The following is a 17214-nucleotide window of genomic DNA, read 5'->3' as shown; positions in this document are numbered from 1 at the left end:
TAGCCGGCACACGCCGTCCACGAAAGGTGCATCTGAATAGGGTAAACACTTGACAGGCAACCTTGGCTGGTGGCTACTCCGCAATTTGGCCAACGAGAGCGACTCGAGCTGCACTTACGTAATTATTGCATTGGCTATGGAAGTCCATCTATTCCATAAGGCTGCTCTTGTACTGTATTTACTGAACATTCTAATTGACTAGTTAGAAACCAAGTCTAACCAATACTTAATAAAGATAATAAGGTCTAACATATAAGCCAAGTTACATTCGGGTAAACTCTGAGGTACAAAATGAGACTTGAACTTAGTAGATCTTTCATATTGAGTGCACGATTAAATTAACCCTGCTACTTGCAAGCAAAAGAAAAGAAAATAACTATTCTTCGACCACTGTGCATAATTAAATTCACCTTTATTTAATGTGTACAAATGTTTCGTTTTCAAATTATACCTCCCGAATTTTCTTTGTCTTTGTAGCATGACTGTGGCTATTCCCCCAACACACTTTATTTTCCCATGACAATTTCCTTTTTAATAGTTTCCTCTCGACAATCTTTTCTTGATTTCTCCTCATAATTATCATTTCTCCGGGCTCGGCTATAAACCACAATATTTTTCGGCAATTAAGAAAGACAAAGAAGAATCTACCGAGCCGAGCCTTAACCCTTTAAGCCCGACCCTCCCAATCGCTGGTGGGCAGAACAGGTAGCGCCTCAACGGGACTCTACTTAAGTATGCCGGACAGGCGCCCTGGGTCCCGATGTCTGGGATTTCGGCGGTCATTAGCCCGAACAGTAGCAGGCATATCGATGCGGGTCACAGGTCCGCGGGTCCGCTCATAAAATTCGCCCATTAATTAAGTGCCCCTTGCCGCGGTCTTCCAACCCATTTCTTTAAGTGATTCTGGGCTGGCCCTGTGTGCAGTGCACATATGTTTACCGGGCTGATCAAATATTTACATGGCATTTACATCAAACACGGGGAAATGCAAATCACCCGACAGGGCGACATACGTATACTGCCAGATGGAGACAGACTGTTTGGCGGCATCCAAAGTCGGTTGAGTTGCAGGCATTTGACATCGTTTTCCTCTTCCTCGATTCAAGCGACGGCAACTCAACTCTCGACAAACAAAATTGGAGTAGACACTGCCATTTCCAGAGTACTTCAATCACAGAAAAGTGAGCAAAATTGCTGCCTTTATATCGGCTCAGGCAAGTCGGGGTCTTCAGAGAAAGGCTGGCGATCTTGGGATACTTTTGCGATACTTTCCCGATACTTTCCTGATAGCTGCTGCTAACATGTGTATCTCGGGCTGCTCATCGATCGCTTGGCCGGAAATTGTTATGGACTTGTGCGATCGGCGGCGATCCGAGGCGGCTAATTGAACTGGAAAACTTGAGCAGTTTTCCTTCGACGATTTTCACACTTTCTCGCCGGCCGAGCAGTTCAAAGAGAAACGGCTATTAGAAATCAAAAGCAACATCAAAGTTGACTCCTGTCGGTGTGCGAAAAATTACAAATTAAAAACTAATTTTCCTTTCCCCCACCCCCGATGGACTCCACCTTCTCCGATTTTCAGGCATGACTAATTTTGATTAGCTGCGCGTGAAAATTTATGCGCAGCAGCGGCGTCGTTGCAAAAATCAATCTTCATCAAGGATGCTGGCAAAAAGTTCGCTGGAATAACAGCATAATTAATTGCAATATTCTCTCAATTAAAATATTTTGAGAGGCTACGACCCTGAGTTCCTTCTTTTTTTTTTGTAAGTGGAAAGTCAAGGCTCATAAATTGTTTTCCTTGAGTGTGCTGTTTGTATCTCCCCTCCAATAAGAATTTATTACAAATACTTCACAGGATATAGGGATGAATGGAATGATGGGAACCGTGCGAGTATAATTCCCTTTGTCTCCTTTCCCCGATTTTAATTGATCGCTTTCCACGCACACACGCGACGCGAAATGTGGAAAAATCGTGAGGGAGGGTGTCACCTCCCGAAAAGTGGGACAGCTGCCCGGAAAACAGAGAGCCCATATGCGAGGGAGATCCGTGAGGGAGTTTCCCTGGATCATTCTGAACGATGCCACACAACTTACATCAAGCAGTACAGTCAGCGCTGATTCGTTTACATTTTTTTTTTTGGTTTGTGAGATGTTGAATCGAAGTCATTAGCGGGAAATCAGAGAAAACAAAGGACTATTTACGTGGCTGAAATTTGGCAACATCGTAAAGCATTTCCCACCAGCGTTTTGAAATGCAATCCGCTGGCCAAAAAAATACTCCACTTTCGGTGGGAATAACTATAAGCTGCACAACTGCGACGAACAGAAAACCTAATAAAACTCCACAATACAGCAGACAGTCTTTTATTAACCCCGTATTTTCGGTTCCCCTTTTTGACATGTTTGTGCAATTTGTGTGTAGGCTACTGTGCGGTTCAATTGCAGGGGACATGGACGTGGTTAGGGGGTGATTTACGGTCCGCTATACAGATCATAAAGTGATATTGCTTGTAAGCAGTTGAAGCTGGTGGTGGCACTAATGGAGTAGATGATAAGCAAAGGTATGTTTTCATGTGGCACAAACATGCAAATGAACTATGTATGTATCTATACTTCTAGTTGTATCTTAAGAAAAGCCCCCTTTGCCACTCTACGCCACTGAGTCAACCTTTTCATCACTTCCATGTGTAGAACTGAACTCAGCAACTCGCCCATCGCATTTCGACATGCTCCATTAAGCGTTTTGGCCATTGTTGCACATCTCCCTGCACCTATGCAAATCCCCATGGAGCCAGTTTAATTTGTAGCTATTTTGGTGGATGAAAAGAAAACAAATAAATGGGGAAAGGAGAAAAGTGTCAGAGTGAGGCAGCTGATATGGCGGATTTTGCCCCGGTGCCCCTTAAGTGTTTTGCTGATTTTGCAATTATTCGCGTGGCTCTGGTGACGAGTAACTTTATAGCAGCAACTCTCCCTGGGAATCAGATACATCTGTACATATGTATATACCCTGGGAATGGGACACCCAGGCAATGAACAATATATAGTTTGTGGCGCAGCTTCCGCGTGGTTAATTTGTATTGCAATGTTTGTTTATCTGCTTATCAGTTTTTATCTCGCTGCGTGCCTCTTAATTTAAGCAATTGTAGGTGAACTCTTCTGTGTTATCTTTCTGTGTCAGCAGTTTTTAGTGGGAGAACTTTTGCTGACCGGTTTGAAACACAAATTCGTATCCATTCATTTCAAGGCGTTTTTTGTTTTTGCACGTCACAAACACGTTTCTCATTTGGCTTTGGCGTTTTACCATTTATTTATAGCCGGAGCATTGGAGCTCTGCTCAATGAACCTATTGGCCCGCGTAATTCTGTTGTATTTCTCACAAATCTTCACTTCACTTCGCGCAACACTTCGGTAATCAGTTGGGCAAACAGCCGCCAGCGATCACGCACTGCAGATACACCCGCTCGAAAAAAACACCCGTCAGATACTCCGCTTCTGGGTTCAGATACACCCGTCAGTACGTGCGTCAGTACGTGCTGCTCCGCTGGCAGTCGGATGGGAACTGAGCCCGCCGATATTGAGCAAGATCAGTTGCGCTCGTTCGTGTTCGTGTTCGCGTTCGCGTTCGTTTGCGTTCGTTTTTACCGATTCGCTCACTTTTAAATTCGTTTTTCGTTTTGTGGTCTAGCAAAAGGAACTTCAAGTTGGCAAAGTCTTCAGTATCTTTTAGTACTAGGACGTGAGTAAACTGATTGCGATCTGCAGTGGAGCTCCAAGATCGATACCCTGGTAACTCCGAATCCTGGTGCGTGTGCATCGACTTCAAACGCGGAACTGAATATGACACACTCGACTCGACTCCAAAAATCCTTTGGCAACTGCTCCTGCCGCGACGTCGACTGCGCAGCAGCAGCAGCTGGGAAGTGACGCCGCCTTGTCGGCGACAAAACAAATAACAGACTCCAAAGGGAAAACAAAGCGGAGGGGGTGGATGCCCTGAAGGCCGGGTCTTTCGATTTTCAGGGGCGCTACGTGCAGTTCACAGGACATGGGATAACACGCGATGCGGAAGTCACATCCTGAGAATAGACCCTACATTCCTGTACCCAATCGTGTGAAAAAACTGAATTACTATAATTACGTTGGCTTTGAACTCGACATTGCTCACGAAAAGGAGGTATAAATTAACACACAAGGGATCTATAATAATTTCAAAAAGGGTTTTAATATCTTTATGTTTCATGTGTTAATTATTGATAACTTTATTTGGTTTTTAGTACTTGAGTTTGTAAAATATTTATTTGGAAAGTACTTACAAATTACACGATCCTAACAACGATACCTAATTATATACTTTTTTTAAGTCATCCAACTTTATTTATAATATGCACTTTTTTGAGTGATAAATGGTCCTTAATGCAAGTACTTATTTCCTCATGGAGACAAGCCAAACATTCCGAGCTACGCAGGGGATTTGGGCAGCAGGCATGCCCTGATCCGGAGTATCCTGCAGGACTGCCGGCGACCAGAGTCAGGCGCCAGTGTGGCGCCACCGCCGAAGGATACGTATGTTTTTGCGGACCGTGTCGCAGGCGTCTGCCCCATCGACGACCCCTTATTTAGATGTGCGCACAACTATGCAGAGCGAAAAAATTACAGACGCAGCTTCCTTGGCGGCCAGGATGGCAGGACGACTGGCAAAGTGGAAAAAATTGCAAATTTGAGTTTTCTGTTTTGTGGCCGGTCGTAAGGCCAAAGTGAAGGACAACCCGGTGGGGACGCACAGCGCCCAATGTCGTTTATTTTTGGGGCGAGACTCGGCGGCGCCACCAAAGAAATGTCTGCACATACTTTTATGCTTTCGAAGTCTCGCATGGAGGCCAAGTCCCAGGGACTGGGACATAATAGAGCTGCTAAAACTTCGCCGGGTGGTGCGCTTAACGAGTCTAGTGGGCGGTCGCTGAAAAATGATTGATTATCGCCAATCAAGATGAAGTCGGGTTGTTGCCTCTGGAGCTCCTCCCATCCCCATTTGTCGCCGACTTTTGGCGGCATTCAGCATAAATCGCCGACTTGGCATTAGTTTAACTGCTGTTGGCCTACCCAGTGGCATATATCCGGAATGGCTTATTTGTGGAAAATAGTAATAGCGGCGTGGAATTGATTTCATGCTCGAGTGGTAAAATACTACTTATTAGATGGGAGTATTATAAATATGCCATGAACTTCGATATTAAAGGGAATTTTCATATTACAATGAGAGCAGACACACAATAGAAATAAATTGCTTATAAACTACCCACGTTGAATTGTTTTAATAGTAACATCTACATACCCATACATACTCAGTGCATACATTTGAAAGACAACAACTGGTGAGTTTTACTTACCTGAAAGAAAAAGAGCAATACATTAGTTTAATAAGTCATTATAGCCACTTAAAAGTAGGTTTCTAGCATGAACTACTCATGAGCATGAACCTGAATTTCATGTCTTATTTCTTACTTGAGACAATCAAAACCACCCATTAAGCAATTTAGTCTATTGCTCAGTTGGCAAGCAAGGGTCACCTAAAGGGTAAATTAAGCGAGATGCTATTTGCACTAAATTTAGAAAAAGAATACGTAGATAAACAAATATGAATCAAGCTGCTGAACAAAAGTTCACATTCCTCCTAATACTTTCAAGTGCGCTCTCTTCAAAGATCAAATCAATTAAATTGTGGGCCAGCAAATATAAAACATTCGCCTGCACTTATCCTATATTCTATATTCCATATTCTAGTAACCTCTTCTGTCTCTACCATTCGTATCTTTATCTCAATCGGTCCGGATAGAGTCATCTGGCAGTAGTTCCGAGATTTGGCGCGAGTTGTGGCGCTTCAGGCGATCCGTCTAATCTGTTATAGTTATTCCCCTTTGTCTTATCGCAGGGGCGTGGGGGAGGGGGAATAGTTTGTGGGGTTGTTCGGGGGCTCCATCACGCTTTTAGTGTTATTACACTGGGATGCATGGGGCCGTTCTGTCCCATGTCTGTGCCCCCGGTCACTTGGGTCAGTTTCGAGTGCGTGATAAATGGGCGCGTTGCGTGGCGGTTGCCCAGTTTCGTAGCTTCATGTTGATGTTTTTGTTGTGGCTTAGTATTTATGGTCAATGATAAGATTGCTCAATTGGTGTTTTCCTACACCGAAAGTGTGGCGGGGGGCACGAACTGAATGGAGTTCGACTGAGTCGAAAGCTGTTTAAAGTTGATGTAGGTTGGAAGTTTTATAAGCTGTTTGGGTTTTATGCGAGAGCGTTTGAATAAAGCGTATTATAAACTACCATAAAGCTCAGGCTGATAAGGAAAACGGGGAAGGGGTGCGCTGGGTCATAAAAAAGGGATATTCGCGTGGGGGATTGGCTGAGACTAGAGTTGGAAAAGGTAAAGCGAATCCGGGGAAAGTGACTTCTTGGAGTTAAATTAAATGAATTTATACAGAAGCATAAACCGGCATCAAAAACTAAAGCAAACTGTTCGCGTTTATATAACAACTTTTGGAATAAGTGTAAAACTTGCAAAATTAAAGGGCAGAGATCCAAAAATATTCCCAATGCTCCTGAAACTACCCATATTTAAGCGCACATCTCGAGAGCATTGCAAAAAGTTCACAAACTGCATTGTCAGACTTTCAGTGCCCCATCCACATCTCAATTTCCTCGAGCAAATGCGAAAAACCAAACCAACTGCCGATGTGTGGAAGCTTCAGTTTATTTTTTCCCAACTACCGCAAAGTGAAATTTCATGACGTCGAAGCCTCCACAACGGGCGTCTGTCAATAAAAAATACTCGTAATACAAAAAGCCAATGGCAAATAATATGCGGCAAAACTGCTGACAGACTGGCGTTGCATGTGGACTGAGGAGGCTCAACTAGATCGATAGACGACGTACTGAGGAAGTGCGGGAGCGACATATCGGCATCCATGCCATTATGGGCCCTGGCAGAAATTTAATTAACGCAGGCAACTTTGGCCAAGACCAAGACAATGGCAGGGAAAGCCAAAAGAAACGACATCAAAGTCAATGGGCAATTAAAAAGTTTTTAATCCGCATTGGACGATGAGCCAAGGGGGTTTGAAATGCCAAAGAAGTAGCAGTAGCAAAACTGTAGTTAGGAATCCCAGATCCACTTGAAACTGTAAGTCGTTTTTGAACTTTTTTAAAGCACAAACTTGTTGGTATTTGCCAACCTAATTGAATAGGAAAAGAAACGTTTGCAGAAGGGTCTTCGTTCATTCCTCATCTTACTTTAAAAAAATGGTTCTATATTCATTACACATTATGCTTAAAAGATATAGAACTTTGCTAGCAGATAGAATTCAGAAAATATAGTTTTCCTTCACCGGCGTATAAATAATCGCAATCTGTCAGTTTCGCATCTTAGGTGTGATCACATTGGTGGAAAGTTTGACCAGCCAGCTGGGAATCTGGCTCAAGTTTTCGCATTATGGTAAATGTACTCCTCTGCTCAACCCACTCGCAGATAAATCATGCTGGGGCGACCCATTTTCTTTCCACTTTTCCCCACCCAAGCACCTAATCCACTTAACCAACCAGACTCGGATCCAGACCGCATATCAGACCATATCAGCTGGGAGAGATTCCAGCCGGCATAACTCCATTGCAATTATTCTTTGCTTCCACATTGTTTGCACTTTTATGGCAGCTGGGCAGCCGAAGGTTCTCCGCTCCGCCGCCAAGTGCGAGAATGGAAAATGTTGGGGAAAATTGGCAAAAGTTGCAATCAACTTAAAGTTTCTGTCCATCAAATCGTCGTCGAATCCGTAAAGGCCATTTCTGGCGATTTACACGTACGCCTTGACCTTGGCCCCAGACTTTCCCATACCCACCCACTTGGAGCTGCTGGAGCGGCGGAGCTGTGGAAAGTGTGGAAAAATAAGAGATTTATGTTGTCTGCCTGTCTGGCCCCGATAAATTTGATGGCGAAAGGTGTGGGTGGCTGGGTGGCTTGGGGTACTGGCTATAAAATACTTTATAGCGATTTTACAATGTAGACAGGCATAAAGTGTACAATGGCTGCTCTCTCCCTGACGGAATGCAATTTAAACTTTGTTTTATTTTCAAATGAAAATTGTTGGCAAGAAATTTGTAAATGAAATCAATTTCAGCCCCACATGCAGGGAGGTTCATCAAAAAAAAGTCGCCCAAAAGTAGGCAAAACTTGGTCTCCGCCTCTCAAGTACTTTTGTCTGCCGCGGAAGTTTATCAGACTTTTGCGTGACTTCTGTTGACAGCACGCACACACACCATTTCATAGACAGTCACAGTCTCAGTCGTTTAGTCCTTACACTGGAAGAAACCCGAATGAAATCGTTGAACAAAAGCAGCAACGTTTGCAGCTCTAAGACGATGCAGTGCAGATATATGTGCGTTTAATTGCACTTCAAATTGAGAAATTCTTAATAAGTATTTCATTGCTGAAATTGAATTGATTTATATGTGAAAATATTTTATATAAATACAGGAAACTTTCATTAGTTGTTTTTCGTGTATCGGGCATCTTAAATGGGATATGACGGAAGGCGACTTGGCGGAAAAGTTGAATGCAAGCTGACTGTTTGATAAGGGAGGCGAATGAATCTTTCAGAGCGCACAGCTTTTGGCACGCCATTCTGGAGGGGAAAGCAGAGGGAAGGCGGTGGAGCAGCCAGTTGCCACATTTTTTCGCCAGCGCGCCTCCGCGTAGGCCATGAAAATGCGCAAAATGTTGCAACAGCTGCGAAACCAAATAAATTGTGGCCCAAAGTACACGGCATAACCACTTAAATTAATGGCCGGGCACAATGCAGACGACGAGGCTCAACCATAAAAGATGCGGTGGGCCAGATTAGGAGGCCACGAATTCTCCCTATTTTCGTAATTTATTCAGGTGACTTTTGTTGCAGTGGCAAGTGGCCATTTCGATTCAGCGTATTCCCCAGCATGCTTTTCGGATCGTTAAGGAAATAAGGCAAGAACTATACGACCCTGCCAATAAGAGTGGTGAAAGGTCGAGTTTTAATCAAAATAAATTGCTTTGAAAATGTGTTGGGAAATAAATACAATGCGGCTACTCTGATCTATAGTAAGTATGTAAATTTGATATATATTTCAATAATAACTTATTTCAGTGCTCGCAACTTTTAGAGGAAAGGAAAAATGCCTTTGGCTCATGAAAACGTTTCAGGTGATAACGAATGACACCAAAAGTATCTTAGGCTGTCAGTAAGTTCTGGCAGCAAGTTTAGCCGAGCAGAAGGATTCGACTGCACTCACAATTCATCTGAACTTAAACGGAGTACTCACATTGGTTGACAGCTGGCTGCTCAGGCTGAGCACCTGATCCCGGGCATCCTGCAGCTCGCGCTTCAGCCTCCGGATTTCGTGCGCCTGTCGCTCCTCCGCGTTTCCGTATAGGGAACTGCCTCCGGACAGCAAGGAGGCGGCACTGCCGTGAACTGAAAAGGAAACAGAACGGCAAAGTTGCATTAATCTGCTCTTAAGCCTGCACTTAAAGAAGCCCATTAAATATTGAGCAAAAGTTCCTTTTTTCCGCTTTTTAAATCTGAATATAATTATATATTCAATGGATTTGTTTGTATGACTTCAGCATATATAGTCAGATATTCAGTTCAATGCTGGAATCTTTTTTTTTTTTTTTGAGTGTAATCTCACCTTCGTCATTCTTCTTGGGATATGTCAGCCGATGCCCGACCATTGCACCACCACCAGCTCCTCCGCCAGGACCCACGAGTCCTGCGGCCGATGTGGATCCATGGGTGGGCGATAGCACCGATGCACCTGCCGCCGTGTTGAATGGGCCGCGGGCGAGGGGGGTGGGCGAGGTGGGCTGGCTCCAGGCCACGCCCCCCACGTTAACGCCCACGCCGGGATTCCCCTGGGCCGCCTGCGATTGAGCAGCCATGGCAGCTGCCATTTGGGCCGTTAGCACACCGTTGGTGCCCACGGGCAGGCAGTAGTAGGGCTCGATTTCCACCTCCCCAGCACGACTCATCATCGAGGGATACATCTTCTCGGATTTCGTCGATCTGAAATGGAATCTCATTAGTATCGTGTGGCGCTAATGTGACATTGAATGAGTGCGTGAATGAATCAAAAGCATACTGAAATGGACCAAGGCGTGATAATAAGTATGTAGCATTAGCATCCTAAGCAATCATAAGCTCATGGAAAGACACAGCAAATGAAACACCCAACACAAAAGCGCATATTGTTTAATATTTAAAAGGATTTTCAGAGGATTTACCAAATAATGCCACTTCTATTTTCATGCATATCGCTGTACGTACATCTCGATTTAGATCACTATTGTGATGGGTAAATGTGGTCAGACAGATGCAAATTTCCGCCGCGTTTGTCAACTTTATGAGTCCGATTTCATTATGAGAAATGAACACTTCGGTCTCCTCCCCTGAAAAAGGCCCCCATTTCCGTTTAATTCTGTTACAAATTGGTTGCGGCCACTGTGCATCTGAATGATAAGGCTATTGGGTGGAGCCATCGTTGCGTTTAAGTCCCTAGACAAATTGTCATAAAATGCAGAGATTTCTAAAAGCTCACACAATGACCGCTCCACAAACAGAAAAGGATTCCGGAAAAGGATGGGGGCTGGTCCATCCAGTCGTGTCCACTCGCCTGGCTCTGATAACTGTGACATTAATGGCATTTCGCATGCAAATCTAATATTACGTATACGTCAAGTGGGCGCCCCTCGGTGCGGGTGGGCTCAGTTGTTTGCTTTTGGTGGTGAGAGCTGTCGGTTTTCTCTGGGGCTATTTGCCACAAACTTTGGGTGTGTGAATGGCAGTGTAAAATTTGATAACAAGCCACCGAACTGGTTTCGAGGGCTTCCACTTCCCCTGGCACAATCCTTTCCACACTTCCTATTGCATAATTGATGTCGAAGCCTTGAAAGCGAAGGCACATATAAACTGGAAAAGTAGATTGGGGCTATCTAAGTGGGCTAGCAAGGATCCGGGAATGTGTAAATATTTGATATACTTGAGTGAATTTGATGATTGTGACATTATTTCTTGAACGCATATTCATACTAGTGTTGATATCTACTAAATGAACTCAAAGTTGAAATGATTGACTTTAAGAGCTGACTTGTGTTTCAAAAATTGTTGAACTTTTTGCCGCAGTGGAACACATTTCAATTAAGCACTTGGCCACCGAGAATCGACCGCAGTCCTAAACTCGCTGACGAGGCAGCCAGGAAAAAGCGATGAAGTTCATCTGCACCCTTGCCAAGTCGGGGTTCACAAACCTATTGACATGTCAAATAATAATCTGGCCATCAACAACACCTCCGAGCTAGCAGACTCCTCTTTGTTTTTTCGCTTTCCATTTGCCCTTTGGGGTTTTCATGTTTTTTTTGAATGGTTTTCCCAACTCGTTTTGCCAACGAGCTTTCACATTGTCTGTTGGCGACAACCTGCCCAAGCGCCAGAATATCGGAAAACTTTGCTCTTTAAATAACTGGGCGTGTCGCCCTTCACAGTTTTCGGGCTTTAAGTGAATCCTTTAAATATGCAGAGCGACATGTGGAAAAACAAGCATATGTCCTGGCGACATGGAGGCTGCAAGTCGAAGGTAAGTTCGCTTGGCTTTCTGATGGTATAAAACAGGAATACCAAAAATTGTTTGCATATTTAAGGGAGAGGAAAAAGTAAAATACAGCTGACAGGCAAAAAAAAGTTTGCTTGTGTGGTAGTCGATATTTTATATAAGGGCATTCTTGACATTAGTGTGTGTTGTGATAAAGTCAGTCCACAATAACACATTGAATATAAGCACACAAAATAATTATAAACTAAGTACCACTGAAGATTAAAAACCCAATAGAGTTGCATTATTAAAGTCTACAACTCAACTGATGTTTTGGTGCTTAGATAAACTTATTTAGATAATAAGCATGCAACATATAAAATGCAAGTGTGTGGCTAAAATATGTTAAACTATTGCTGATTGTTTATCATAATAGTGACGCGATGAAAAGTTTTCAGATGATATGCAAAAATGTTTCGTGTGCTAAAACTCTATGGTCACCTTGGATATGTCCTTTCTTTCAAGTAGCTGTTCAAGGATAACCAGATTTACAGAGGGAAAAGAGAAAAGTAGAGATACAGATACATTCATGCAGGAAGGGAGAGCTTAAAACCCTGTTATTGAAACAAGACCAACCTTATGCTATTGCTGCGATTCATACGCGGACTTTGGACATAGGGCGACTCATTGCCCGACATTTGACCCGCCATCTGACCCGGTCCTCCGGACCGATTGTGTATCATCTTGTGACCATGTCGGGTCATCGCCGGGGATCCAATCTGCAGCTGCTCCACGGACTCGCCGTCGGACAGCCGACTGCCAGCCGTATTGCTGTGCTTGAGCCACATGGCGTATGAGCTATATTCTGGCTTGACCTCGGCGTAAGTTTGCGTATCGGACAGTGATCCGTCGTGACGAGATCCTCCACGATTGGATATTCTGCATTGGATAAATTGTAAGTAATTATATGCCTTTTATCTGAATACATTTGCATACCTGTGCTGAAATACGTGCAGATCGCTGCCTGGCTTTGGTAGGCTGTGTGATCCGGTGGCCAGTCGCTCCCTAATCGACTGACTCAGTTGAGTGGCTGTTGGTCCGGTCAAGGAAAAGCTGCGATGCTGAGTATTCGGGGGCAGCTCTATGAAAGGGTAAAATGCATTTTTAACAACATAAAATTTACATGTTCATTTACTGATACTCACTGTTCATGTCATTGGGCAGGGTTTGGGTGCCACCGGCAACCTTGCGACCGCTGGCGGTCCGCGGAACCGCCGATACATGAGCGGTGCGTCCGCAGGGCAGACCATTGGCTGCCGCTCCACCGGCGGCCATCATCATGGCGATGTTCTGCTGCTCGGCGGTGGAGGCGATGCTGCCGTTGGCCCGCTTTACGTAGCCAAAACTGGGCGGAACGCCCTTGGTGCGCGAGGAGGAGGAGGGCGATCCCTGCTTGGAGGAACTGCCACTCCCACCGCCGCCCATACTGCGACGTGATGGCGACGACTTGTCCGACTTCTCCACTTTCTGGCCGTTGAGCGGTTCCGGCATTTTGCTCCAGTTATCGCGCCCATTTCGAGATCCTGGCCGATGGTGGGGACTGCCATCCATTTTAGCGCCGCCTCCCGAGTTATTGTTGTTGTTATTGTTGTTGTTGTGGGCGTGGGTGGTGGTGGAGCCGCCGCTGGAGCTGGCCTGGCTGGCCGCTGAGCTGCCGTTCGCGGCGGTTCCAATGCTGTCCAAGGAGCCGCGACTGTTGCGAATACTGAAAGGATCAACAGAAAGCGGATTGTTTAATTAATGGTAATAAACAGCAATCGATAATATAAGGGTTAAACGCTAATGAGTTCTCTTCCCCCTAAAGAATGAATAAACATAAATTTATGAAAAAAAGCTTACAATAGATCGTTAAGGATGCCCACATTAAGTATACGCCACATTGAACCCATGACAAATTACCATTCCGCTAAGAATTTCATCTTTAATTTATGCAAGTCAGGACTCAAAATTGATTGTATATACCTAGTTAAGTACTATAAAATACATTTGTATAATGTACACATCAAAGTTCTATTCAAGAGTTAAATTGTCAAACAATGGCCAAATCAGCGGGCAAACAAACGCCTTTCAAACGACGGAAAGTCAAGCCATCCGACAGAGACAAAGGCGAACAAAAGACCCTAACCAGAGGGGCTGACAGACAGTCCGCAATTACAATTGGCAAGTGGCTAGCGAAAGAGGTGTTCCGAAAGAGGCGGGCAGGGAAGGGAACTTCTCAAGGAATGGCTACATTTTTCAATTAAAATGACAAAGGATATTCCGGTTGAGAGTGGGAGGCCCTCCCGGCCAAGAGTCAGCCGGAAAATTGCATGTCTAATCCAAGCTGTTTCGCCATGGGGGCGGTATCATCTCCGCTTGGCTGCCATATATCAAAACTAATTGGGCGTGTCCGTGATCCAATAAATAATGTTGTTTATTTATGTGAAAAGCATTTAATCCATTCTGCTGTCGAGAGCACGAAGTGCTCTCATGAGTTCTGAAATTTCTAGAACTTAATTAATTTAGTTTCCAATTTTGGGAACTTAAAAAGAATTTAAGTAAGCCGTCATAAAGTTTCTTAAAATAATTACGAAAAGTATAACGAAATATTTAATCCCTTTACTCTATTCTCCTCTTTTGTTTAAAATGATAAAGATAAATTGATTTAATTCATTTCAGCCCCTATTATTTTCCTATTTAAGAATAATCCTAGAATCCTGCCGCAATGCAAAACTGAATGGCTAACTAAATATTGCAAAGATAAAATATCACACAGCAAATATTCCATGCGGCTTCTGCTGGCATCAAACCAAATTATAACAATTTAAACCAACTACCAATTTAGATGGATTTGATGGGACAACAAAGGGGAAAGCTGGCCAATAAATTAACTAATTGGTGTTGCGTTTCACAGCGGTTTCCCGGGCGACTAAAGTGCTGAAATCCCGAATAGTACGCTATGATTTGGGGCTCCATAAAGTGGAGCGCAGCCGAAGGACGATGGAAAACAGCTGTCTGGGTCGTAAAACCCAACTACACCCCAGCAAGCAATTACAGTTCAGCTCAGCTCAGACCCAACTGGAGGGAAAAAACAACATTCTCCCTGAAACTGAGACGTCCATTTGGATCCGAGGGTTGGGTTCAGCTCGTCATACCCTCGAAGAATGCGTGACTGTCCCGTGTTGGTTGCGGGGGGTGTGTGGGCTGAAAATGCCAGTGAAAGTGGCATCAGAAGTGACACATAAAGCTCATAAATTGTCGCGCACTCAATATGCATGAAAGGGGAGGGGGAGGGGGTGGAAATGGGGGGACGTAGGTACGTAGCTGGCGGCAAAAATCAATAGCGATTGCCGTATCGCAGTGTAGGTGGTCAAATGACCCCCGACTTGCCTTCTGAACGGCAAGTGGGTGAAATCGATAGGAATATCAGTCAAAATGGGCGGGCGAATATGAGCGTTGCCCTTAAATTCAATTAAAGTTAACTTAAACGCTGGCATACAACAATTGATTGATTGTGCTGAATTCATCTCCAGTCAAAGGCTTTGTTTATTTTATTTATTAACATATCGCGATATCCTATACAATGCAATGTTTATTTATCGTTCTTTTGGACACTGTGTGTGTGTGTTCATTGGATTTATTTATTTAGTGGGATTAAGTATGCGAATTCAATGTGCACTGCAAACTCTGTTCAGCTTAAATTTCTGTTTCCATTGAACGCACGCTGCGGTGGCAAACGGGAAACAAATGACGCGCAGCCACAGGATCCTTTGCAATGGAGGCATCTTTCTTCCATTTTTCACCGCCCAGCTTCTGCAAAAAATTGCGCATAAATTTTTTGCGGGCGGTCGAAAAAGGAAAAGAAAACTGGTGCTCACCAATTCCGGAACAGACGTCATAAGCAGGGAATTCCAAAGGAGCAGCGGAAAGCGGATTTATAGCCATTATTCGAAATGGAAAGAAGAGGAGGGCAGCTTAAAGCCGAACTCTTTATACACTTACTTACTGAACTGTTTGACGTATTAGTTCGTCTTGTGTGATTCAAAATATTCATAATATCCTTAATATTTTTTAAAAGCTGTATCCTATCTGTGTAGTGAAATACAGTTTAATTTTGATACTTATTTGGCAGCTTGGGATTTTAATACGAAAAAGATCAGGAAAGGCTAACCAATTGGCAGATGCAGAGTACTTTTGTGACGTTTTTTATTGCCAGCAAGTGAGCAATATACGTCAATTGCAGATGACATGTATAAATTCCAAGGAAATATAATTTCCAATACGAATGGGAATTACTGTGAATTAAATATTGCATTTTGATTCAATCTACTATGCTTCGCTTTACTTTATTTTGTTTGATACTAACACCAACTCTTGCTAATCGCACTAATTCTTCTCCGCCAGCCTTTAATGTTCAAAATAAAAGCCTCATCCTTCATTCTGCTTGTGGGTGGCAAGGACCTCGTCGCCCAAATGGAATCCTGGCATTTCAGAGCTTCGTCCTGCCGCAGTGTGCTCTTTGTATCGATGTCAGTGCGCGGACTTTAGTTTTTGGGAGCACATGGGGCACATATGTATGTAGTACGTAGTACGTGTTGCCAAAAAATAAATGCCTCCCTAGGCGAGAGTGCAAAAATGAAATTCCATGCATGTCTGCACCGAACTACCCAGTTCGGTTCCATGGCTCCCACCATTTCGGCCATTTTAGTCCGCTGGAGTTTCCTAATTTCGTGCACAAAATGTAATTTGCATGGCATCCGAGTGGAGCAGGAGCACAACAACAACGGAAACAACAACCAGGGCTAAAAGACAAAGTGAAAAGCCATAAACAAGCGGTACTCATTGCGCTTCAGAGTGTCGGTCCGTTTAAATTCGGGGTTGTATTCGTGTAGTTTTTAATTTAGTCTCGCTAATTTATTCCCTGACCAAAAGCACGTGTTCAATTTAAATGAGAACGCCTCTGGCGGCCATGTTTTCAGAGGGGGATTGCTTTGCGAGGTGGCAACACATTGGCGTAATTGCCGCTTTTAATTGACAGTTGGCTCCTAAATTCGCCGAACTGGCATGGGCTTTTACGTAGATAATTAGGCGTGGAATTCAGGTCCTTGACAAAAATTAGTGACCCCAATTCACCCAGGCACTTGTGTTTGCGCAGTCTACGTGCGTACATGCGAAAGTGACTAATGATGGTCATGAGCAGGACTCGGTGAAAGCCAAGCGAAGTGGTAATGACTCCGGCGCGAAAAAGCTGGTTAAGTGGATTGCTTTGAAATTAACATAGTTCTATTTATTGTACTTCTTCGAAGTAAGGAATCACTGCATTAGAATAAAGATCCCTCTATCTCAGCTCATTGCATGCTTAGCTTCCTAGCGAAAACATCTACTTCCTGTTATAACCATGTGGAATTCTATGTCCCATTGCAGGATAGCAATCCTTTTCATTTATTACAACTGTCAGCAGGACAACAAGCGTTGGCGACAAAGTATTCCGACTTATCAGCCCAGGAAATAGCGAACAATGCTACAGTATCCTTCGGATTCCCCCTCCCTTTCCCCGGAC

The 17214-nt window shown here is 43.9% G+C and overlaps 1 protein-coding gene across 10 annotated transcripts in view; it reads right to left on the bottom strand.

Moving 5' to 3' along the window:
- LOC6732875 (protein sickie) overlaps nucleotides 1–17214 on the bottom strand; it is a 150550-nt gene that overhangs the window by 19402 nt on the left and 113934 nt on the right. For 5 of the 10 annotated variants that reach the window (XM_016180423.3, XM_016180419.3, XM_016180420.3 and 2 more), the window contains 6 exons: nucleotides 12821–13380; nucleotides 12612–12756; nucleotides 12252–12554; nucleotides 12117–12143; nucleotides 9720–10093; nucleotides 9351–9502 (listed from right to left, as the gene is read on the bottom strand). In XM_016180423.3, coding sequence (XP_016025601.1) covers nucleotides 9351–9502; nucleotides 9720–10093; nucleotides 12117–12143; nucleotides 12252–12554; nucleotides 12612–12756; nucleotides 12821–13380 — 1561 coding nt within the window. Of the gene's footprint in view, nucleotides 1–3307; nucleotides 3598–9350; nucleotides 9503–9719; nucleotides 10094–12116; nucleotides 12144–12251; nucleotides 12555–12611; nucleotides 12757–12820; nucleotides 13381–17214 lie in introns of those variants that run through there. The other 5 variants (XM_016180421.3, XM_016180417.3, XM_016180415.3 and 2 more) reach the window with 2 other exon arrangements.

The sequence above is a fragment of the Drosophila simulans genome, chromosome 2L, assembly GCF_016746395.2.
Source record: "Drosophila simulans strain w501 chromosome 2L, Prin_Dsim_3.1, whole genome shotgun sequence".
NCBI classification, from domain to species: domain Eukaryota; kingdom Metazoa; phylum Arthropoda; class Insecta; order Diptera; family Drosophilidae; genus Drosophila; species Drosophila simulans.
Note: the sequence above shows the minus strand (reverse complement) of the source record. Positions and strands in the feature narration are given on the sequence as shown.